Raw genomic sequence first — 25,454 nt, 5'->3', positions numbered from 1 at the left:
AAATGAAGATTTTACTATGCTCTTTTCAAAAATTTAATAAAAAGTATGGGTCATCGTGCTATTTTTCAAGCTATGAGGCGTTAAAAATTGCCAAAATTTGGTTAGTTTGTTCATGAAAAACACATTAGTGTGCATAAAAAAAATTCTATGAGATAGAATTTTGAAATAAATTGTGAGAAGAAAGGTTTCATAATATGTTTTAAGAAAATAAAAAGAAAACATGGTGTCACCGAACTTGTTTTCTTGCTACAAGTAAAAATAAAAAATTTCCCTTTTAGCCCAGTATAAATTTTGTACTAAAAGAGTTATCTCCCCTGAAATGGCACATTTTGAAGAAAAAAAAAATTAAAACCAAAAGAAATAATATTTGTTAAAATATTTTGAATAATACCATTAATTAACAAGTTTTCTCTAAATAGAAAAAATAGTCTAACCATTGAATTGCAAATCTGTCTCCAAATTTGCAGATTTAGGCAAATAACTAGACCGATTTTGTACTGTGATTGTACAATCCAAGATGGCGGTATACCATGAATTTACCTTAAAAACATGTTATTCGTTCGTTCATCAAGAGACATCTAGATAACTTCAAGATTCTGACAGATTGCCAACATGGATTCCGCTCCAAAAGATCATGAGAATCACAGCTGATATCAAAAAGCCAAGGAGTAGAAGAAAAACTGAAATCAACTGAAGACACTGAAGAGACTTAGATTTATATCATATTAATTTGCCAAAGCTTTCGAAGAAGTTCAACACTGGTCAACGCCTATTGTACAAGCTATGAGTTAGATTAGAGGTGTTTCCTAATTCTTTTCAAAACATTTAATAGTGTTCAAGCTAGTGTAATCGAAAGATTTAGATAAAACCGTTAAAAAAATTGTGACCGGGATCGCCAACCGTATTTTGATGTTTCCCTGTTTATGTTCGTGACGTCATTTCCTCGTGATTTTTGTATTCGTAAAATGTCGACGGCACAGGGAAGTGGGGGTGCGTACGGTGCTGGTAAAGCTGGTACCCCCTTTGATCCATTAGAATTTATCAAGAAACCACAAGTCATATTGCGAGCTGTCAGTTTGGTACGATTGTATTCCCAATTTTTTAAATTGATAATCAGTATAAACACAGTAGTCTGAGTAGACAACCCACAAATCAACCCTGTAAAAAACAACTTGTCAATACTTGTGACTGATTAAGAAGAATGTACAAACGATGCATTTTAAAGGATTGAGACAGAGAGAATTTCAAAAAAGTCCATAGCCCCTAGAATATGAACTGTTCTGTCTCAGTGTTTGTCTTTAAGACTTTAGCATTTTTGGTAGATCATTACAGCTCTATGGCTAGCCTATATGTCTCATATTGTGTTTTAGACCGTCTTACCTTTTTGACATAATTCTACTTTCACTTCCCGTATGCTGCACATGCCTGCATGACGTCATATTCCGCAGCTTTACTTAGTAACAATAGCAAATGATACCATGTGTGGTGAAGATTTTTCAAATAAAGTTATTATAATTAAGTATTTACGTTTTTTTATTTGATATCACATTTTTGGTAACAAGACATATCTACTCAGACAAATCCACACCTAAGTCCGAAGACATTTCGGCACCCATTTTGGACATTTCGTATCCGGACATTTCTGGACCAAGACAATCCAGCACCTTGTTTAAAAAAAATTATTATGAAAAAATAAAGAATTGTTGCAGATACATTATATTATAATTTGTATATAAAATATGCATAACAAAAAGAATAATCATCATTTAATTAAGGGAATACGATACAGTAGCAGGGGCAGATAATAATGTTTTCAAAACTGTTCGTGTTGTTTTCGCGACGTTGGTAACCAGAACGTTGTAATTTCGCGATGTTTCTAATAAGAACGTTAACATTTCGCGACGTCGCTTTAAAAGAAGTCATATTTCGCGGAATAATCACTGACGTAATTAATTTCGGTTGCGCGAATTTCAAAAAAGTACCTGCTAAAAAACTGGGCATGCCGTTTCTAAAAGACGGAGAAGACCGCCAAAAAGCAGTGAGATTAAAGGAAATACTTAAGATGTACAAAAATAAATCAAATACAATTTTGCATGACGAAATTGAAGAAATGATAATAGACACAGAAAAGAGAACTGACAGTATAACATGGAAAGACGGAAGAAGAATTGTGGAGCTTTTTAGTCTGGCACTGAATAACTGCCAAAACTGCATGGCCCAGCGGAATCTGCTCAACGTAGAGAAAGAAAAATTGCAAGGAATTGGGGTCTATCTTACTATTCGTTGCTTAAACTGTAACATGCTGAAAAACATTTTACCAATAACACAATTCGGAACAAAACGACCTGCAATAGCTAATTATGAGTATTTGGTAGCTGCTTAACGTCCAGCGGCAAATATTTAATTGCACATTTATGACATCCAAATGTTATTTTAATAAAACCGAAAATGAAGTTGTAATACAATATTTCATAGGAAGTACAGCAGCCGGTATAAGAGAATAACATTGAACGATGTCTTTATCTATAGATAAGTTACATAACCTTTTTAACGGCGTATACGTATGAATATTGGCGTACTCAGTCTTGTTTGTCTAGAAGTAGAGCTATATTGAAAACACTTTGTTCGTCTGTCCGATCGTCTAACTATACGACGAGTTTTAATGTGTGTACACTTTCTGATCTGTCTGTCTGTAATTAGTGTACATTTGCCGATATTTCAATTTTTATCTCTCAATACATTGAAGTACAATAGGGACATGCTTATACAAATAAGTAGACGTGGTATGATTACCAATGAGGCAAAACCCATACCGCGTAGTAAGCTATGAAAGGCCCCTACATGACAAATGCAAAACAACTCAAACGGGAAACTTACGACCTGATTTAAGTACAATACAAATATGATGAACAATACCAAAAAACACCATTTAATTACAAGCCCTTTTAACAGCATGTGAACGGGCATTTTCTTGTTTTGGTCTATTACATCCAGTTTCATATACAAAAAGAACACAACCAATTAAACAAACTAACGTGTGACAATTCTGCATCTATTGGTAATATTTTGCTTAGATTCAAACCAAAAACGACACCAATATATTTTTTGGAAATCTCAGTTTTAACGGACTTTTTTTGACAGTTTTTCTACATACACATACAATATTATATGTTTTTAAAATATCATTTAAAATCGGCATTTTTTTTATGTACCAATTTCAAGTCCAGAACAGGATGAGACACTCTCTTTATTGATTGAGGCAATAATGGCATGAGTTAAACTGCACAAAACAGCTCTTATTATAAAACAAGAAGTACTGCTCATAATTTAAATTTGAAAGATAATTATCTTTTGAATGTAAAAAAAAAACAAAAAATAAAAGTACATCGGGAGCTTTTAAAGTTGACGATACGTATCGGTTTTGTCATTGTTGAAGGTTATACTGTTGTCAATTTATGGTATCGCCTCACTTAATTTATAGTTGGTTCACATTTGGTCATGTCAGTAATGTTGTCTATGCTCTTACAGTACATGAAGCAATTTAGATCTAATGTCGGACGGAGATGCACCTTTATACTTCTATCAGATTTTCTTTTTTTCCCGTACATCTAACAAAGCAATCTGCTAGAATCCTTTTTTATAGTCTTTTTTTTTATTATGAAAAGGTTCCTGTCCAAATTTCGTTTCGTAAATGTTTAGCACAAATATTTTTCCATTTTTTTATCAATCATCTTATAAATTTTTATGATAAGTATCAACGCTTTGAAAAACACCTGCATATACTTGACAGCGAATTCGTGTACGGCGGGAATGATTACACGACGTTGTTGCGATTAAAACTTAATTTAACGTAATTTAGCGCCATACTGACAGACGTCGTAAATAATTAAGGTAAATGGCTTTTATTGAAAAAACAAGCACATGGACCCCATTTTTGTTCTTTTGCAATCAATCAAGTACTGTTTAAAGAACACTCCGCAGAAATTTCAGGAAAAAATCAACGATCAAATTTTTTCTGTACTTCCGGAAAGACGCAAAAATATGGTCAATTTCTTTATTTCGGATATAGCAATCTAAATCTGGAACATGATGATTTGATTTAACTTTAAACTTGTTTCAGCATGTTGATGCCATGGATCAAGGGAATATTTTACAAAAAACCCGGTTAAGTTATGACTTTTCGTTCAAAAGTATTGTTACTTTCTTTAAAAGTCATAATTTATGAAATTTCAGGGATTTTCTTCCAAATATGCAAATTTCGAACCAAATTAGCTCAAAAAGTAAATCATGAAGGTACGTTTTTCTTTGCACATTTGAAAAGTACACATTGAAATTTACCTTCTATCAAAATTTTAAGAAAAAATCAACGAGGGATCTCTACTGTATCGTATGCCCTTAAACTCTTAATGATTATGTGTATGAATAAACATCATTTAATTAAATCATAATTGATTGTTAGATATGTTGCTGTTTGAATAAACATTATTTAATTGAATCATGATTACATCATAATTAATTGTAGTTATGCATTAATCAGTATTTTATGTTTAAATCTAATAATTCCTCAATAGAGATCAAAAGTGTACAGTTTGTGTTTGCAGCTTGTGTTCTCCTTTGATCCTTACATACATGTATGTTAAGGCAACACAATACTTGAAAACAATATTTTATTGTTTAAATATTTAAAAGCCACAAACATAACAGCGTATATGATAATACCCTCCACCATCCGCTCTCCCCCACTCACACTCAATAAAAGGTAATGACTATTTACTAGTCCTACAAAGTGATGATCCCAATACTAAACTTAGCACTCAAAATCAGATAAAAATCCAAAAGATTCTCCTCGAGACAAGTGCATGAAGTGTGCCCAAATCTGTAACTTTGTCAATAGGAGCCTCTAGACATTAACGTTGAAGACGAAGATATCGTATTGGTGCTTAAAGCCTAGAAAGTTAGTAAAATTCAAAGGATGTCCTACTCTGACAAACAAATCGAAGAAAGAAAAATATACAATATTGACAATAATGTTATAAATAGTGCAGGAGACAAATTAATACCAGTCAAACTTAATTGCTATATATATATTCACACTAAACATGCAAATTGATTTCATGCCCTCATACATAAACAGTGCCAGGAAATTTTAATTTTTGGTTCACTATATCTAGAACAAAGATAAATAATTTATAAGGTGCCGATTTGTCTATGTTGGGTGCTGATTTGTCTGGGTGCCGATTTGTCTATGTTAGGTTCCGATTTGTCTGGGTACCGATTTGTCTGGGTGCCAAACTGTCTAGAATTCACATTTTTGTACCCTTTCACTAATACTAGTTTTACCTTCCAAAAGAATCAGTCTAAAATAAACAAATTTTCTAAACTTATGGCAGATATCTTTTTGCATGCAAAGTTAACTTCAATGTCATTAAGTCACATGACTTTCAGGTGGTTAGTTGTAATACTTAAAGCTAATTTGAATACCGAAATATGCATGCTCTTTACAGCTTTTACCGAAAAAATGAAATTTCAGTTAATTTTTATTACCAGAAAAAACAGTTTGTCAGTGGAAATTACAGACAATACTCACCAACCTCACTTCACATTGCATTAACCAAAATATTTAACAAAAACATGAATGTATACAAGACCATGCAAGGCTTCCAAAGTGCCTCATTCTGAAATGTGTATTTATTTGTAGAAACCTAAAAATAGCTTCACCAAAAGTTAAAGCACATGCATGTAAAGCTCTTTTACGACCAAAATTATTTTTACTTTATAGATATGGTCCATTATAGTATTTGGTTGTATCATAGCAGAAGGATGGCACGGAGATATGTGTCAAATGCATGGTGACAATAATGCGTGTGGATATGGGACAGGCATCGGCATTATAGCATTTTTAATCTGTTTAATATTCCTTGTAATAGATGCCATGTTTGAAAACATTAGCAGTGTACAACATAGGAAATATGTGGTCATAGGTGACTTAGGATTATCAGGTAAATATTACATTGTTTATTTTGTAAGAAATAGGTTTTCAAAGTAGATTTATGAATATGCAGTTATGTCAGATCATCTATAACATTATGTTACATGCAGCTACAGACTACATGCAATGATATACCCACCTGAAGAGTTTGTATAATTGCTGTCATACCTGTAGGTAAATAAAATCTTCTAAAAAATTAGCATCAAACTTAGCTTTGGGTCTTTGGCATAAAAAGAAGATTGTAAAATTGGAATTCTACTTCTTATTTTATGGGATCCTAATTTTCATGGATGGGCATGATGGGTGTACATTTACAAAAACAACAAAATACCAGCATGTTTTTACACAACATAAACCAATCTTTGAGCAACTCAAACCCCATCAAAAACCAAGTGAAATCTCTACTAAAGTTATGTAAGGTACAGGCATGACAGGGTGACAAGAATCTGCGCCATAGTGGCACCTACAAAATAATGTATGGTGTTGATCATATAAATTCAAATCAAATTGAATGATGTCACATGCAAGTAAAAGGTGTTATACCACCATTGCTTTTCTCCTATTTAAATTTAGAATGGAAATGGGGAATGTGTCAAAGAGACAACAACCCGACCAAAGAGCTGAAAACAGCAGAAAGTCTTTGTTAAATTTGCACTGTTGCTAAACAAATTGTGCAGAATTTATCTTTTTTTTAATATAGAAATTTTCCATTTTTTTAACCGGATTTTTGTGACAAAAATGTCTGTTATTGATTTGGGGATGTACGGCGGGCGGTCGGGCTGTGGGGCGGGCGGGCGGCAATCAAATGTTGTCCGTGCATTAACTCATGAACCGTTCAACCAAAGCTTTTAAAATTTTAATATGTTATTACTGACAACTATACGAAGGTCAAGTTCAATAATGGCGATTTTGACTTTTACCGTTCAGGAGTTATGGTTCTTGAAAGATTGGAAAATGGAGTTGTCCGTGCATTTACTCATGAACTGTTCTACCAAAGCTTCCCAAATTTTAATATGTTGTTACTAATGAAAGAATGGAGGTCAAGTTCAATAATGACGAATTTGACTTTTACCGTTCAGGAGTTATGGTTCTTGAAAGATTGAAAAATGGAGTTTTCAGTCGTGTCCGTGCATTTATGCATGAACTGTTCTACTAAAGCTTCCGAAATTTTAATATGCTGTTACTGATGACAAAATGGAGGTCAAGTTCAATAATGACGATTTTGACTTTTACCGTACAGGAGTTATGGTTCTTGAAAGATTGAAAAATTGTTTTTCTCGTCGTGTCCGTGCATTTTCTCATGAACCATTCAACCAAAGCTTTTGAAATTTTAATATGTTGTTACTGATGACAAAATAGAGGTCAAGTTCAATAATGACGATTTTGACTTTTACCGTTCAGGAGTTATGGTTCTTGAAAGATCGTAAAATGGCGTTTCCATTCAGGTTGTTGCATTTACTCATGAACCATTCAATCTAAGCTTTTCAAATTTTAATATGTTGATACTGATGACAAAATGGAGGTCAAATTTGATATTGACGATATTCACTTTCACCATTCATCAGTAATGGTTCTTATGATATAGCCAGGAAACAAATAAATGTTAATAAATCCGGTTTGCTGTCGTTGTGACAGCCTCTTGTTGTATGACAATTTTGCATTTGTATATTGATATCACGTCGTTGTCGTCATCATAAGACATTTTGTTTTCACAAAATAACTTGAGTATAAGAAAGCAAAAATCTTTGAAATTTAAACACAAGGTTTATGACCACAAGAGGAAGTTTGGGATTGATTTTGGTCCAAGTTTAGAAAATTAGGGGCCAAAAAGGGGCTTAAATACACGAAATAAGCATTTTTCTAGTTTCCAGACAAAAACTTGTGGAATGGTGTATGGATCTCTCTGAAATTATGCCACAAAGGAATAGAAAAAATTATCTTTGGGGCATTATGACTCCTGTTTTATCATTAGGGGCAAAAAAAGGGGAAAACAAGCGTGTCCTGGTTAATGGACATAGACATAATTTAAAAACGGTGTAAGGGAAGTAATTCAAACACAGCATTTTGAATAACCTCCCTTACACTGTTTTTAAATCTTGTTTAAAGAAATGTTATATTGTCTTGAGTTGATTAGCTGTCAATTTGAATTGAGATTATGACCATATCTTAAGAGAAAGAATTTTTTGGGGGAAAAATGGGGGGGTGGGGGGCTGGGGGGGGGGGAGAGGTGTAAACAGATGGGGGATTTGTTCTCAAGATTTCAGACACTAAAAAGAAAATTTCTTCAAATCTTATTCAAAATTCAAAAGAAAAGTGGGAGGGTTAAAAAAAAAAATTGGGGGGAGGCTCAATTTGCAACAGTATATTGTACTGCACAAAAGCAAAAAAAAGTATATGAAATTAAATCACACAAACAATTCAAGATTTATCCTGGTTATCAGTTTCATATGAACTAGCTACCCTGTTTTTGTCCAGTTGTTACCATGGTTACTTTTTAAATACAGGAAACCCCATTTGACAATTCATTTCTTGTTCATACTTGCATAGTGGTCTATTTTGTAACTTGTCTCCTAAAGCATTTGTAAAGCATTTATAGAGTTTATCAAATGGTATATATATACAAGAATATCTCCAATCAACTCTCATCAAACTATTTACTATCAGATTATTACATGGCATTTTTCATATCGCATGTATTATCAGCCCTAGGTTCATATCAGTCCAAGAGCCGCATGGCTCGAGGGCTGATATTGACCAAGAGCTGATAATACATGCGATATGAAAAATGGCATTTTATGATCTTTTTATCATATGCTTCAACAATGGAGAAAGAAAACAGATTCTTATTAACTTGATCCTTTCACGTGGTTCCTGAATAGAAGTTCAAAGAGTGCAAAATTTCTTAGACGTAGGACCCCAAATTTAGTAAATTTGATATTGAATCTTTCTACCATATGCCTGAACAGAGAAGAAAAACAGTTTAATATGGACGAATCGACCAAAAAAAATCAACAATATACATAATGAACACTGTTTGGAAAAGTCAACTTTTTCAAAGTAACTTTCTAAATTTTGTTTGAAACTTTTAAAATGCATTTATAATATTTAATAATTTACGGTTAATAATTTGTTTGTTTTTATACGACCGAAAAAAATTTAATTTTTCGTCGTATATTGCTATCACGTTGGCGTTGTCGTCGTCCGAATACTTTTAGTTTTCGCACTCTAACTTTAGTAAAAGTGAATAGAAATCTATGAAATTTTAACACAAGGTTTATAACCACAAAAGGAAGGTTGGGATTGATTTTGGGGGTTTTGGTCCCAAAATTTTAGGAATAAGGGGCCAAAAAGGGCCCAAATAAGCATTTTCTTGGTTTTCGCACTATAACTTTAGTTTAAGTAAATAGAAATCTATGAAATTTTGACACAAGGTTTATGACCACAAAAGGAAGGTTGGGATTGATTTTGGGAGTTTTAGTTCAAACAGTTTAGGAATTAGGGTCCAAAAAAAGGCCCAAATAAGCATCATTCTTGGTTTTCGCACAATAACTTTAGTATAACTAAATAGAATGCTGTGTCAACTATTTAATCACAATCCAAATTTAGAGCTGAATCCAGCTTGAATGTTGTGTCCATACTTGCCCCAACCGTTCAGGGTTCAACCTATGCAGTCGTATAAAGCTGCGCCCTGCAGAGCATCTGGTTTTATTTTTTTATTATTATTTTACACAATGTACTTTTCAGTATCCAAATAAATGTTTTGTACACTACTTTGTAATGCTTTTCACCGAAAACGTAGCATTGAGGTGCATTTTCCAGAATATGACGAGTATCACCGGATGCCATGTGATAACGTTACGGAAAGGCATGTGATAACATTCGAAGCATGTGATAAACTTTTCATATATCAGCCCGCTAAGCACCAATTCGAAAAATATGGAATTTACGTAAATCTAAGGCTATTATCATACAGTAAAAATCATATGTTATTTAGTCTAAGTATATGATAATTATATATATTGATTAGATAAATTGTTTTCTGCATGATTAATAAGGTTTAGCAACATGTACATATTTGTTTCTAAAATGTACATAGTTAAAGGTTTATTAATTTGTGGAAATAAAAGACTAAAACATTAAATGTTAGCCATGCATATAGACATGATGGAATTATTGACATACATACAAAATGTACATGTATAGTCATTAAATCAAGGGTATAATCACGATAATGCTAAGAAAATCAGAAAAATCAAATATCTGAGTGAAACCTGAGTAGCTAATCTGTGTACTATATATCTTCTAGAATTCCCTATTGATTAAGTTGATTCACAAGAGTTTGTAGTAGAGCACCATTGATTTTGTTAGGAATGGATTCCTCTTGTCATTGATCATGTTGATTGATTGTTTGTTGTTCTTCTTTTAGAATTAAGGCTGTGAAATAAAATCAGATATATTAAATGATCTTGTTACAAAGGGAAGCTGGTCTTTGTTTTTAAGGATACATGTAGTATAATTGACCAATTACACCTTTTGTACATGTACATAGTTCAACATTTTGGTCAATTATAAATGCCTAAATTATTTTAATACATGTACCGGTAGTTAAATCTAAGCACCTCTGAAAAGATAATTTTTTACGGGACAATGGACTGAACCAATACTGTGTATTCATTTACAAAATGATTTATGATTGTATGATCCATTTTTCTTGTATTGAGGATATATTGATTTTTCATGGATATTTGATTTCATAGTTTTGCTCAAGTCAGAATACATGTCTATACAAGCCATGGAAAACTTGGAACTCTTTGAATATTTAAATTGATGGTTTACTATATCTCAAATAATAATCAATCCTCAGTACTATAACATGTATGAGTTTATTGTTTTGTTAAATGACTGATACCAGTACAAGGAGGAAAAATATTTCAGATTTATAAATGATCATAACTGTTTCTTGACAATAAATGTAACTTCTTATATAGTTGTGTTTCATTGAACAGCTGATGAATAAACAATTTCTTAGCATTTTCGTCAAGCCTGTGACATTTCAGTGGGGAAGTAATACATTTCACTGTCGTATTGTGTCACGTTTTAGGTTCTGTCTGTTGAAAGGGGGCATTAAGTTTTACCCTTGTATGTATGTCCAGCCTGAAAGTTGTTTTCGTATACCAACTAAGGTTTGCCTTAACCCATTATAAATAACCAAATGTAACACTATGCTTATTTCCTCAAAACACAGATCAAGTTGAAATTTGAGTGGCGTCACTTTTACCTTTCAAGAGTTATGCCCCTTAACAAGGGAAAAAATGCTGAATTTTTCATTTCCATTCTCTAATTTTAAATTTGCCTCAACAAATGTTATGAATCTTATATATACACAATGCTTATTACACAAATTACAGATAGAGTTTGAATTTTGGTGGCATGACTTTTACTGTTCTAGAATTGTGCCTCTTTACAAAGGAAAAATGCGGATTTGTTTTTCTGTTCTTTAACCTTAGTTTGCCTGGATTAAATGTTAAGAAAGTTTGCATCACACAAATACAATATTAATAAAACATGGGTTTGCCAACCTTATCTATATATTGTTTGTTGGTCTTTGTGCATGTTGTGAGGCAGAGTAAGATTTCAAAAGTTATACAAAATGACTGACATTTCTCATTAGTCTCTTTGTCATGATAGTCCCTTAAAATGATTTTGCATATGCCAGGACTGTGGAGTTTTCTACGGTTTGTTAAATCTGTCCTACATAAGACTTCTGAACTGATTATTTATATGTTTTACAGCTCTATTGACTTTCCTATTCTCTGTAACAGTTTGTTTGAAGTAAGTTCTTTTATGCCCCTACCTTATTGGAGGGGGCATTAAGTTTTAGCCTTGTTGGTCTGTACGTCCCACAGTTGGTTTCGGTTCTCTAATTTTAGTTTGCCTCAACCAAATTTTATGAAACTTATACATAATGATAATTTTAAAAAAAAGACAGATCAAGCTTGAATTAAAGTGGCGTTCATTTTACCTTTCTAGTGTTATGCCCCTTTATAAAGTTACAATGTATCTATGTACAAGAAGGAGCATCATCTGTGTCCCATAATGGACACATTCGGAGCATCATGTGTCCCATAATGGACACATTCCCAATTTATGTTTTTAATATTCATGTCTTTAAACTTATTATGTTCTTGCACAGATAGATTTTGCCACCTTTATGTTTATACTGATTATTATATTTTTACAGCACTATGGACGTTTCTATGGTTTGTTGGATTCTGTTATATGACTGATGCATGGAGAAGATCTGAAGAAGGTGCTCCCTATTTAGCCCCCAATGGTTATGGCAAGGATCATGTTCAAGCTGCAATAGCATTTTCATTCTTCTCTATAATAACTTGGGTATGTTTAGGTTAAGTGCTAATTATATCATTTTAAATAAATTGGATTTTTTATCCAAATTGTAAACTTGATAAAGTGAAACTTGTTGTTCATGGAACATAAGTAAAGAGACAAATATAAACACTATAAGTTGAATGGACACAAGAGAAATTTTTATAAGGTCAAAGTCATGAAAGTAGATAATGTGAGGCTAATCAAACTGATGGTCAGTTTTATATATTTGTATTACAATAAGTCTTCTACAAAGAGCATGTGGTATTAGGGGGAAAAGTGGGAATTTTAATTCATTGAAATTTACCAGTGTATACTAGCCTGTTGATTTACCAACCAATGTATTCAGACAATAACCATGGTAACCAAAAGTATAATATTGAATTTTTTGAAATGAATAGAACTGAACAAACTATTTATATAAAATGGAAAATTTGGGATAATGATTCAGTGACATTCTTTGGCATTTGGAAAGAAAATAAATTGATTTAAAGAACCAGACTACCAGAGTAAATAATGTGTATTATAGTTTTATTTTATCACCCTCATTAAAGAGATACACTTTTGATTGAGGTGCTTTTATTGTGATTTTTAGGGAGGACTGACCTTCTTTGCTGTTAGACGTTACCGTGAGGGTGTGACAGAAACCTTCCAAGAGGGATACAACCCTGAGCAGAATGCCTCATCACCATACTCATCATTCCCAGGAAGTGACACTGGGGATCCTTACCAGGCACCTTTCGGAGGCCAGAAAGAGGCTCCTGAATATCAACCTCCCACATACTGATCACCAGCTGTATAACTTAGAGATATATGTGTTAGATAGGTCTGTGACAGTAGCACCAAATATAACTGTGTATGTATGCAAGGAACCTTATCAATGATTTGGTGCTGTCATGTCAGTAGCGTACTTATTTATTGTATGTATGAGTATAGAGGTTGTGCATTATTAATTTATTTATCAAATTTATCAAAATTAACAAAGAATTGATAGTATGTACCAGGGTAAATCTGCTGAAATCTCGTAGAATTGTGCAGAATGGCAAGTGAAACTTTGTGATTTTTTTCATATCAGATTCAGATTTGTACACAGTTGCACATGCACACAGAATATATCCCTGAACTTGTTTTGCTTTTGTACTAAACTAAAATATGTTTTGTAAGGAATCAAATGGAAATTTAATAAATAGTTAAACCAACATATAATATAAATTCAAATCTTATTGATACAAATAGACTAAACTTTCATGAAATACAAAGGTTACAAATGCATTCTTAAAATTTACCATTCAGATTAATATTGTTACCCTGTTGCATGTGAAGTCATGGACATAAAGCACTAAATAAGCATTTGTCAATTTTATAAGTGATATCACATTTTAAGAAATTTTAATGAAATTTATTTCAATGGCATGTACTAGCAATGTTTTAAAAAAATCCAACATCTAATCCCTATTGTTTAAGGAGTTATGCTCATTATTGCCAATGAAAAGCTGTGTAAATATGTAGTGTTAGAACTCCAAAACACACATGCACATATTTTGATGAGTTGTGATGAATTTGTATCAAAGATTAAGCCTTTGAAACGCCATACATGTATATTGAAAATTGTACTGTTGGCATTCTCATGGCACCAGATTCTTGTGAAAAAGTTCAAAAGATCAAAACAAAACTTTTGGAGTAATTGCTGATAAAATATATGTGCTTCAGCTGGGGACTTGGCTATTTTTTAGTTGTTTTTTTATATTTGAGTGTAAAATATATTGAATATTGTATACATAGAGATTTTTTTTACATCACATTTAAATACATCACTGTAATTGAAGTTTTCAAAACACACCACTGTAGAAAATATACTTTAGGTATATATAAATGGAGATAATAGTAACAAAATAGTTCCTATATTCCTGAGATAAATGTCCTAGATAGTGCAATAAATGTTAAAGAGTAATCTGTTGTAAGAAGCATTGTAATCACTTTATTTTACTCCATATATAACTTTAGTGATATTAAATGACAGATACTCATTCATCAGATCACACTAAAAACAGGAATTCTTCCCTTGGAATAACAGAAAGTGATTAAGTACATAATAAAACAATAACATATGCTTGCAGTCTGAACAAAAGATAAATGATATGCTGAATGTTTTAATCAGAAATAAATATTAAGATATGAAAGATAGTCAGTTTAATATGAGGAGTCATTGCTCTTACAAGTAATATTGAGAGGAAAGTTGTTCAAAGTAGAATAATGCTCACCTTATTCCAACCACTATGGATAATATTTGTCACAATGTTTGTGATAACCTTGTTATTGTATGACAAATATTTTAAAATGACAAAAAAACACCCTGTCTAACTGCTAATGATGCCATTATTTTAAGGATATAATACACTGGGTGTAATGCTTTGGATTATTGCCAAGCATTTTGGTTCTTCTATATTTACCAAGTCTGTCTACAGTTATTTTCTATGTATATATACATGATATAGTTAGTATAACCATTAATGTGATAATCAAATTTTGTTCTGATTGTTAGAGATTTTAATTGAAAGGGAATATTTTGTTACTTGGTTATAAATGAATGATTCATACTCTTTTTGTATATAAATCATCATTCCATAGTTTGTTTTGTTACTATACATTCCAACTGGTTTGTTTTCATTTACACGTGAATGCTATATATACAGATGCTTTTGTATGCTATATAAATTTATTGGATTACCAAGGGTTTCAGAAATCATCTGCTCCTGTTCAGGTCTCAAGATTTGGTATAATATTTGAAATATGTATTCAATGTAAAACAAACAAAAAAAAAAGAAAATTAGGCCATACATTTTTTTAAAGCTTCAGACTTTAGGAAAAGCTGTCAAATGGTTACTTCAATTAAATAAGAAGTAAAATGCCAAAATTTATGCTGAAAACACTTTTTTTTTGATTGTCAATTTTGATATTATCCAGCCCTTGTATTTCTTAAGAAAAAAAACATGTGATATTTTCCAATATACTTTGTTCTCACTTTTGATCATTTTCTGAATTTCCGATGTCAAAATTGATATATTGACAAGAAACTATAAAGACTTTAATGTCTTTCAAGACTTACAGGAAAGTAACAGGGGATATTTCAAAAGCCTTAGACAGTAGTCAAAACATGCTCTATTTAGTTGGGTTAGTAAAGGGATGTAACTGAGGTTTAGAGGATTCACGATATGCCAATTGTATTTGTGTCAGGTTAAAAGGTAAATATTAACACTTTTTGTTGATGTTTTCATTGCATAATATTATAATAAAGTATTGCATAAAGAAATCTATTTGCCAAAAAAAAGTTCAATGTACTAACTTGTGATACTGATCTGTTGTTTTTGGTCTTAAGCATTATATAAGGATAATTAAAATGTTAGGGAAAGTAAGCCTACTAACTTGCGATATAAAAGTTAAAGGTCCTGTCAGCTCTATAAATAGATTTTGTATTGTTCAAAGAAATCCATGCATTTTACCAAAAGTTTGCTTGAGTGTTAAAATTAAATGATTGTAAGCTTTAAATGACATTCAGGTGTATACTTGATTAAAGGTAATGGTATATTTATATTTTATTTTATTCTAATGCTTTATTTTTGTCTAAAATCAGAGTAAACTAAGCTGCAAATTTAGACATTTCTTTTGGTGTTATGTTATTTTTGCTGATACATTTTGTGCTAAATGGCTTTTTGTTTTGTTTTGTTTTATTTTTTTAATTCTGAAGACTAATGGATTATTAGAGATATTGTAATTCCAATCTTATTTACCTTTGTTTATTTTGTTAAATAGAAAGTTACATTTATCATGTTTTTATGTCTACTCAGTTTGGTAATAAAAGTTGCTTTCTTTCATTTTTGTTTTGTTTTTTATATTATATGTTTAGTTATTTTAGAAAAAGTTTTAGAAGTACATGTATATTGATTACTTTTCTTAGACCGATATAAAAAGTTAGAGACCTAACCATGTCAAAATTGATATGAAATATTTTACATTGTTAAGATTTGAAATATCGTTAGAATAACCTTCATAAGGGCTGATAGCCAAAAGTTTTTAATCCAAATATGCTTAGGCAACTTGTTATTATTGACTTTGATTGAGACATCTTACAGCACACTGTTACGATTATTTCACACATACATCTTATTCTATCCCTATACAAATGTCCTATTAAAGTAGAATAACATGTTCACATACACAATGAAAATGCCTTTTAATATCTTTTCTAGAAAATTAAACAATAAGAGCATAGTTGTCATACAGTTTCAGTTGTTAAATCTGTTAAGATTTCATTGACACATACTGACAGTCTTATCTAGATTTATTTGTTTGTTTTACTCTCTGAAAACTTTTTACAGGAGATTTTACCTTCACGGTTACTTTTTGAGAACCACAAGAAGAATGAGTTCCCCTTGATAGACATTAATTAACTTTGTATTGTGTGATTATAATGGTAGTACATGTTGTTTTCTTACTGTTTGTTATATTAATACACAACTAATACTTGATATAGTTTTGTCATTGTACCAGTGCAGAAAATACCCCAATCATATCTTTAGTTTCATATAAAAAAAGAAATATGGTGATTGACTATTAGACAACTCTTTACAAGAGACAAATTGACACACAAATTAACAATTTTAGGTCATTGTATGGCCTTCAACAATGAGCAAAGCCCATACCATATATTTGGCTATAAAAGGTCCCGAAATAATAAATGTTCAACAATACTAACATTCTTATTATGTACAACAAATGAATGAGAAACAGATAAGTAACACAGACACGAATGACATCCACTGGGTCACAGGCTCCCAACTTGGAACACGCACATACATACATAATATGGTGGGGTTAAACATGTTAAAATACAACAATAAAGATTGTAATGATGCTATATTGATAAATTAATCGGTTTTCAAGAGCTAAATCAACAGCATGCTATTTTTACAATGACTTCCATTTTTAGGATTGTAAAAATCAGATTGGGTAAAAGGGAGATAGTGTTGATGAAGTTGAATCAAGACTGTAATGCCTTATGAAAAAAGAACTCTCATATCTGAGAAGCATATTTACAGTTCTTTTAGTGATATTTAAAATAGAAAGCTTCAAATAACACCTGGAAACATTAAGGCAGTCACACTGATCGACATATCTTGTAAAAACAAGAAATTACATCTCAAGTAGAGATTGTAAATGTTTTATCAAGTTTTGTAATCCAAATATATAATTCTCATCTCGATCTTCTGACGGAAACACATGGGTAAAATCAATCATGCGTACATCTACAAAACCTCGTTCTGGATTGGTATGGTTACAAGACATATTTTCAGTTTCAACAATTCCTTCCTCACTCAGCCGATCGTCAGTTTTATTTATGTCTGACTCACTTTCTTTGTCTATTGTTTGGTTTTCCTCACTGTCCAGTTTTTCTTTCTTTCCTTCAGAACACAACACTATATCATGTGTGTCAGTACTGTCTATGGATGCATTGTAAACAAACAGCAATGAACTGGCGTAAAAAGCATACTTTTTCTGATTTAAAAACCAGGTTTCTATTGATTTTAATTTGTCAATCACGGCTAGGATATAGTCTTTTCTGTAGTGTTTTCCTTGACGAAAAAATTCACCTAATCCTAAAAAAGAAATTATTATATTTAGCAAAATATAAAGAAATGTTGGACATTGGTATGAGTTATAAGTCCGATGCTTACATAGCAATTATAAGTTTTTGTAAGTATATTAATGTTATAAAATATAAGATGCAAGTGTCAATGTGATCTTTTACCACGATTGATTGATTGATTTATGTTTGCTTTATACCAAGTCAGAAATATGACAGTTCTTGTCCATTCGTTTTTGGTGCGTTTTGTTATTTGATTTTGCCATGTGATTATGGACTTTCCGAATTAAATTTTCCTCTAAGTTCAGTATTTTTGTGATTTTACTTTTTACATTCTTGATATCCAGTTGGAAATATTTCATGCATATTCAGGACAAATATGTACTGCGCTAATATTGAGCTTTAAAAATTTCAAACTGAGTTCGGCAACTGCCATTCTGGACTGTTACATGTAGAGAAAGGTCTTGCAATTTATGGTCAATGTCAGATTCATGATAAACAGTGAATGCAGGGATGATTCAACTCTACCATTTCGGCAGCACAAGTAAAAATAAAAAAAATGAATATTTTTGTATTTTCATAGATAAGTCCGTCAACTGTTTCAGCGATTATTATGAAATAGGTAATTAAGTCATAGGAAAATGATACATAAACATAATACAATATAAAAATCCTAACTAAAACCCATGTTTGAGACACATGACTTGCAGGATGCTAAGTGATTACTTAAGGTGATAAAGTTGTAATTTTGTAATCATCACCGACATCATTTGACACTTCTGTGTTACTCTTAAAAAAAACTGAAAAGTTTGATAAGTTCGCTATTAATCTGAAATGTTCAATTATTAACCCATTAAACTCATTAAAAAATATGTGAAATCCTCCCTGAAATGATAGATGATTGTTCTCTATTAAAAGTATTGTGGATGCTAAATTTTTTTGTTCAATATGTTCTATAAAAAATTTCACAATGAATACCCTTCCGGAGCATCTGAGGTGTTTTTTGTGGGATTCATGTTGCTTGGTCGTTTAAGTTTACTGTGTATTGTTTGGGAGACTGTTGTTGTTTTTTTAATCTTGTTTATTTTTGACTTGTGAGTTTAAATGTCCCCATACAAACAATCTGAATGTGCCTGTAGCAACTAAGCAGCCTGTAATTGACAGGTTGTCATTGGTTGTTGTCTTTTTAGATGTTTTTGTTTTAAATATTGTCTATTGCTTATACCGTTGTTTTCTCGTTTGAATTGTTTCATATTTTGTCACGCTTGGCATTTCCTGTTTTATGAATTTAAACAAAACATGAGGATATTTCAGTGTACAATATAAAACCAAATCACAAAATATCTAACCAAAAACATACAAGACAAGGGTACGTCACGCTCATGCATTTATCAATATGTATACATTTATCTGTAGGGCACTTATCATTTATCTTCATTGTTTTCACTGTAAACTTTCTACAGAAATGTTTATCATAATACACCATCTTGTCTTTGTCTATATCAAATTTCTGAAAAATGTAAAGATACAGCTATGGGTAGGAACTAATTTGTAAAAACATCTACTACTTTCTTGTATATTCTGTCTGACTTGGCCCGAATTAGTTGATCTTAACCTTACGCACCATTACTTTCCCCTCACTTTCATCCAATTAGCAGATATATGACAGTACCTCATATGAACTAATTTTATTGTCAATATACCAAATGTGAAACTGACTCTTTCTGCAAATAAAATAAACCATAGATACGCCAAATTTGCTCGGATCGTGTTTCTAAATATGTCAGACTTACTTAGTTTCTACATTTAAAAACAGATTAGGGCCATGACCCCAACCACATTCATTCCATCAATGCAGGGTCTGAATATGTCAAACAAGTTCAAACATAATGTACAGGAAATGTAAAAGCCATTCAGATGCTTTTATGGATATATGTGCAATTTTGAAAACTCTGACGAGATCAACTCAATAAATGATTCTAATAAAGAAAGGTAAAACATATATCGATAACAAACTCCAATGGTATGAACCATGTCTATAGGCAAAATTCTTAATATATAAAGACTGGTTCGAAGTGATGGCGCTGCTCATGTAAATGCCATCTACGTACTTCAAATATATAAATGACAATTGCACTTATTTTTTTATCTAAATCCTGGTTCACTTTCGACATGCACACTGTCAAACCCAAATATTTCAAAGCAGTGGATGAATTAATATTTAGAAATATTGTGAGATTTATCATCAAAAGGTAAAAAAAAAAAAGAATTCCGAAGAAAATACAAAACGGAAAGTTCGTAATCAAATGGCAAGAGTTACATAAAAGAAAAAGGCATGAAGCAGTTATGGTCAACTTTTTCTGATCGATTTGGACAGTCGATTTAGAACCGGTTACTTAATTTTTTATTTATTTATCAAAAAATGGAAATATCTTTTAAATCATTGTAGTACTGAAACACTGATTTCTGACCTAATTAATTAAGCTTCTGATGTGTCAATGTGTAAACACATATCAATCTATACAACCAAAAGTGACCTAAAAGCAATATCCATATGTAGTTGTGGTTAATTTTGCCTTGCAGAAGTTGGAAACTCACTTTCTGTTAACGTGCAGTAATTTCCATAATAATTTATCAATTAATGTGCAAGTTTAAGAAAATGTGTTAATTAGTTCAACACTGAAGCCCTGGCTACTGAGCTGATGATACATAATTATACAGTCAACAGTATTTTACCAGCATTCCTGTGAACTGATACCCAAGCTGAAGGGCAGGCGGGAATTTTGCTATTTGTGATGCTACTTTTTCTGGTGATGCTTCTGGGTCATATGTTTTTCTTCCCATTTTTACGTCCAAAACACATGGCTTGGACAGTTTCTTTATTAAGTTTTCTAACTTCAAGTACTGGTCTAAAAAATAAAGGTAAAGATGTATTTCACAATTATTACATTGCGATCAAAAATACTTAATTTACTGATGCATGGCAATCTTCAACATTATGAAACATGAAAGATTATATCATCTGTCTATTTAGGAAGCCGATTTTAAGATCTCTTATTTACTGAAATATCTAGGTGTACAGTCTTGTTATGACCCTTTACCCTTTCACAAATGATATATCGGATATGTTCCTTACGTCGTAACTACAACCCCCTTCCCTTTCATGAATGTGACCTACCGAATTAGACTATTTACCGGATTTGTTATCACATAAGCAACACGACGTGTGCCACATGTGGAGCAGGATCTGCTTACCGGAGCACCTGAGATCACCCCTAGTTTTTTGGTGGGGTTCGTGTTGTTTATTCTTTGATTTTCTATGTTGTGTCATGTGTGCTGTTGTTTGTTTGTCTTTTTCATTTATTTGCCATGGCGTTGTCAGTTTGTTTTGGATTTATGAGTTTGACTGTCCCTTTGGTATCTTTCGTCCCTCTTTTACTGATGTTGGGATAAATTACAACCTGTCTAATCTATATAGAAACTGATTTTTTGTAGTTTCATGTCCACTGGCAAATATCGAATGCATCTTCTGGATGATGAAATTGAAAGAGTGCTATATAATTAGGAACTTGTCTAAGAAGACATTTAACTCAAAACCAAGAACAAATATTTATTCATTTCATACTACTTCAAATATGTACATTATTCATTCTACTGGTTATTTCAAGTGGCAAATATTTCAAATACTTCGGGCCAGGTGAGCTAAAAAAAGTTTGTTTTCTTACGTTTGGATACACCATTATTTGTTTCTCCAGGGATTACACCATGAAATTCTGGTACAAATGACCTAAGTTCTATCAATGATTTGTCGTCTGTTGATTTGAAGATTTCTTCATAAAAGTCTAACTCTCTCTGACCATAAGGTGGACACTGTATATGTTTTAGTATAGTACCATCATTTACCTCTAAACATCCTGAAAAAAAACCCAAATAAACTTTTATAAAATATCACAAGATATTTCTAGACATATATTTAGTATAAAACATGTCTTATCAATTGTAAAATAAAACGACCAGCTTGCTCGATCATGGCAACGGCACTCATTTCAGAATTTCCGGGGGGGAAGCAAATCTGCTATGCTAGCACAAGGCAGTTATACTGTCTAAAATATGTCTTGAACATTTGAATATTTAATTCACTAATATATCTAATGAGGTACTCATTTATGGAGATACATCAATATATAAATAGATTTTATTTACATACCTATGTGTCCATCGCCATACTTGTGTCCTCCAACTTGAGTAGACAGAGGTTTTGTCCCAGGAAGCAACTGGAGAGAGTTAGAAAACTTAGACATCAGTGTATTTCTTTAATTGTCTGAAAAAAGACAATACTTGTTTTTAGAATCTGCTAGCCATATCAATAACCTTCTACCTGACTGTCTGTCATCTTCTTTTCTCTTAATAACAAAAGTGATCAATGAAAGCATCCCCTGTTTCGGAGTTTTGGCAAAACAGTTCGTTTCATTTGAGCACCAAGTTTGTGTATGTGTATAACAAAAAAAAATTCTCAGAAAGGTTGAGCGTCGAGTAAATAAAACTGGTATAAACTAATTTTACATTTTCAGACAATGATACCTCAACATTTATGCTATCCAATAACTGTATACTCAAATATTATTGCACTTCAAACATTAATGTATACAACATTTAATCACAAAATTGAAGACTTAGTGTTTCTTAGAGGCATTGGCTTATAAACTGACAGTTTTGAACCTTTTTCTTTATTGGAAAATTGCAATGTAAAGATGTAAGTTTTGATCTAAACTATTATGTCATATTGTGAAAGATAGTTTAGTTTTTCTCTTACTGCATATGATGTAAATGTGTTTGCTGATGATTCCCAGGTAGTGAACAATTGTAACGTTTGTATTTTGAGATTATGTATAAGTTATCAGAAGTTACTACTAGTTGAAAGCAAATTTATGGAGCAATTAACGTACATTTTACATTAAATTATTAGATGTATCGATAACATCAAATATTGCACAATGTTGACATGTGTTCTTCAAAAGGATACCGTTGGGTTAATATTCTAAGCATCAACCCGAAAGTGTACACTTATGATTGCCTAATTGAAAGAATAGACATGACCTGGTTTTCCATAATTATTTACATAAGAAAATGCATGTACCAAGTCGGATATGACAGTTGTTACCCCATCGTTTGATATGATTGAGCTTTTAATTTTGCTATTTGATTAGGGACTTTCCTTTATGAATTTTCCTTGGAGTACAGTTTTTTTGTGACTTCACAATTTTTAGTGATGATAGTGTATAAAAGAGGGACGAAAGATACCAAAGGGACAGTCAAATTCATAAATCGAAAATAAACTGACAACGCCATGGCTAAAATGAAAAAAACAAACAGACTAATAGTACACATGACACAACAGAGAAAACTAAAGAATAAACAACACGAACCCCACCAAAAACTAGGGGTGATATCATGTGCTCCGGAAGGGTAAGCAGATCCTGCTCCACATGTGGCACCCGTCTTGTTGCTTATGTGATAACAAATCCGGTAAATAGTCTAATTCGGTAGGTCACATTCATGAAAGGGAAGGGGATTGTAGTTACGACGTAAGGAACATATCCGATGGTTATTCCATAACGGTCAACTAACTAGTGATGACGTCCGTAAAATTTACGAAGGGATGATTTCAACTTCACCATTTGGAACTCTTGGTTTAATAGCTTCCTTGTGAGCAGCAATTCTCTATCAAGAAAATCATGATAGGAAATGCAAGCACGAGAATATCGTATCAATTGGGAGATATATACCCCGTATGCAGGTACTGCTGGAATGTTGCTACTTAATAATAGAAAGTTCACAATTGAAAAGCTGAAATCATCTCTTTTGTCGTAAAGTTTTGTTTTCAACCGACCCTCATTGTCAATTTCTAGATGTAAGTCAAGATATGAGGCCGACTTAACTGTATCTGTAGTATCCTTTATGTCTAGTTCGATGGGGTAGATGCGTTCAACATAGTCACCAAATTAAGAATTATTCAGTGCAAGAACATCATCTATATAGCGGAAAGTAGAGTTAAAGTATATCGTTAACTTCTTATCTTTCTTCCTAAGGAATGAGGAATGAGCAATAAGGAATGAGCTGTCTGACGTAATGTTTCCTTCCTGCTTAATTAGTTATTAAAGGTACCATGCTTATATTTTAATACATCAGACGCGTGTTTCGTCTACATGAGACTCATCAGTGACGCTCAGATCAAAATAGTTATAAAACCAAACAAGTTAAAAATTGACGAGCATTAAGGACCCTCAATTTCAAAAAGTGGTGCCAAATACAGCTAAGGTAATCTATGCATGGGTTAAGAAAATTCTTAGTATTTCGAAAAATTCATAAAATGATAACTCTGGTAAAATATGGATAGATAAAAAAGTTGGGTCAAGTTAGTCAGTCTTTGCTGTGCTTATACATTTGGCTTACATCAAGGATTCCAGGGGTACCTAAAGGATTTAACTGTTAGCCTCGCATCTCTTGTATTCATTGCTATTGTAAAATTCTAAATATTTTGTGTATGGTCATACAAAAGTATAAGAAAAAATTGTATTTTATAAGCTCCGTTCTCATATGAATCATATATTTGTTAGATCATTGCACATGTATGTGAATATATCAGTTTTTCCAGGGAGTTTACTTAATGTATAATTTTCTATATGGATTATTCACTAACACTACCAATGCTGAAAGAGAGGAGACATCATAATTGACGGCCGTTTTGAATAAACTCATCATAGATACCAGGATTGAAATTTTGTTTTTGAGCCAGGCACGCTTTTTGTGTTGATCTATTCATTCCTCGTATTATTACAATTGGCATTGCTTTGCTTTAAAACTAGACAAAGTAAGAGGCAAAAATTACGATAGCATGTATAAACATTAAAACCCCTGGTAATGTGAAAATCACGTATGAAAAAAAAAAATCGGTTATTAAAAATAGTGTTTTATTGTTTACCTAAAAGTTGACCTGAATGACATAGTATTTTCATCTGTAGAATTGTTTACATCGATTTACTAACATCAATTCGCAAATGAAGTGGACATTTTGATTGAACATAAAGTGAATCTGAATGCATTAATACACCTTAATGTAATGTTGTGATTGATATATATATATATATATATATTACTTACCTTTATTATACAAATGCTAAAAAACAAATTATAACTTAAATTATCCAGGTGAATCTCAAAAGTATTTCCTGGTTTATCTAATCACAATTCTGGGAATCATATGACACTTAGGGTAAACCAGTTGAATATAACTTAAAATTAGGTTAAACATTTGGACCTTTAAATTCATCTATGGGATTTCTTTAAATTCAGTAAAACCGGATTTCAAAACAAAAGGTTTTCTTGAATAGGATATATATATATATATATCTAGTACAATTATCATATGCATTTATA

General features: G+C 31.9%; 2 protein-coding genes across 2 annotated transcripts; one reads left to right on the top strand and one right to left on the bottom strand.

The window, feature by feature from the left end:
• The first annotated feature begins 920 nt into the window (after nucleotides 1-920).
• Nucleotides 921-16,248, top strand: LOC143046302 (synaptogyrin-2-like). The gene is made up of 4 exons (XM_076219406.1): nucleotides 921-1,079; nucleotides 5,780-5,999; nucleotides 12,231-12,385; nucleotides 12,972-16,248. Exons 1-4 carry the CDS (start codon nucleotides 924-926, stop codon nucleotides 13,161-13,163), a joined length of 723 nt encoding a protein of 240 aa, XP_076075521.1. The 5' UTR covers nucleotides 921-923; the 3' UTR covers nucleotides 13,164-16,248.
• Nucleotides 16,249-17,460: 1,212 nt separating this feature from the next.
• Nucleotides 17,461-25,254, bottom strand: LOC143046873 (inositol polyphosphate multikinase-like). The gene is made up of 6 exons (XM_076219932.1): nucleotides 25,179-25,254; nucleotides 22,225-22,338; nucleotides 21,743-21,931; nucleotides 20,754-20,926; nucleotides 19,378-19,527; nucleotides 17,461-18,103 (listed from the first exon to the last, which is right to left on the bottom strand). Exons 2-6 carry the CDS (start codon nucleotides 22,316-22,318, stop codon nucleotides 17,567-17,569), a joined length of 1,143 nt encoding a protein of 380 aa, XP_076076047.1. The 5' UTR covers nucleotides 22,319-22,338; nucleotides 25,179-25,254; the 3' UTR covers nucleotides 17,461-17,566.
• Nucleotides 25,255-25,454: the final 200 nt, after the last annotated feature.

This window comes from Mytilus galloprovincialis, chromosome 9, assembly GCF_965363235.1.
Source record: "Mytilus galloprovincialis chromosome 9, xbMytGall1.hap1.1, whole genome shotgun sequence".
NCBI lineage: Eukaryota > Metazoa > Mollusca > Bivalvia > Mytilida > Mytilidae > Mytilus > Mytilus galloprovincialis.
The sequence above is the reverse complement of the archived record's forward strand: the minus strand, read 5'-3'. Positions and strand labels throughout refer to the sequence as shown.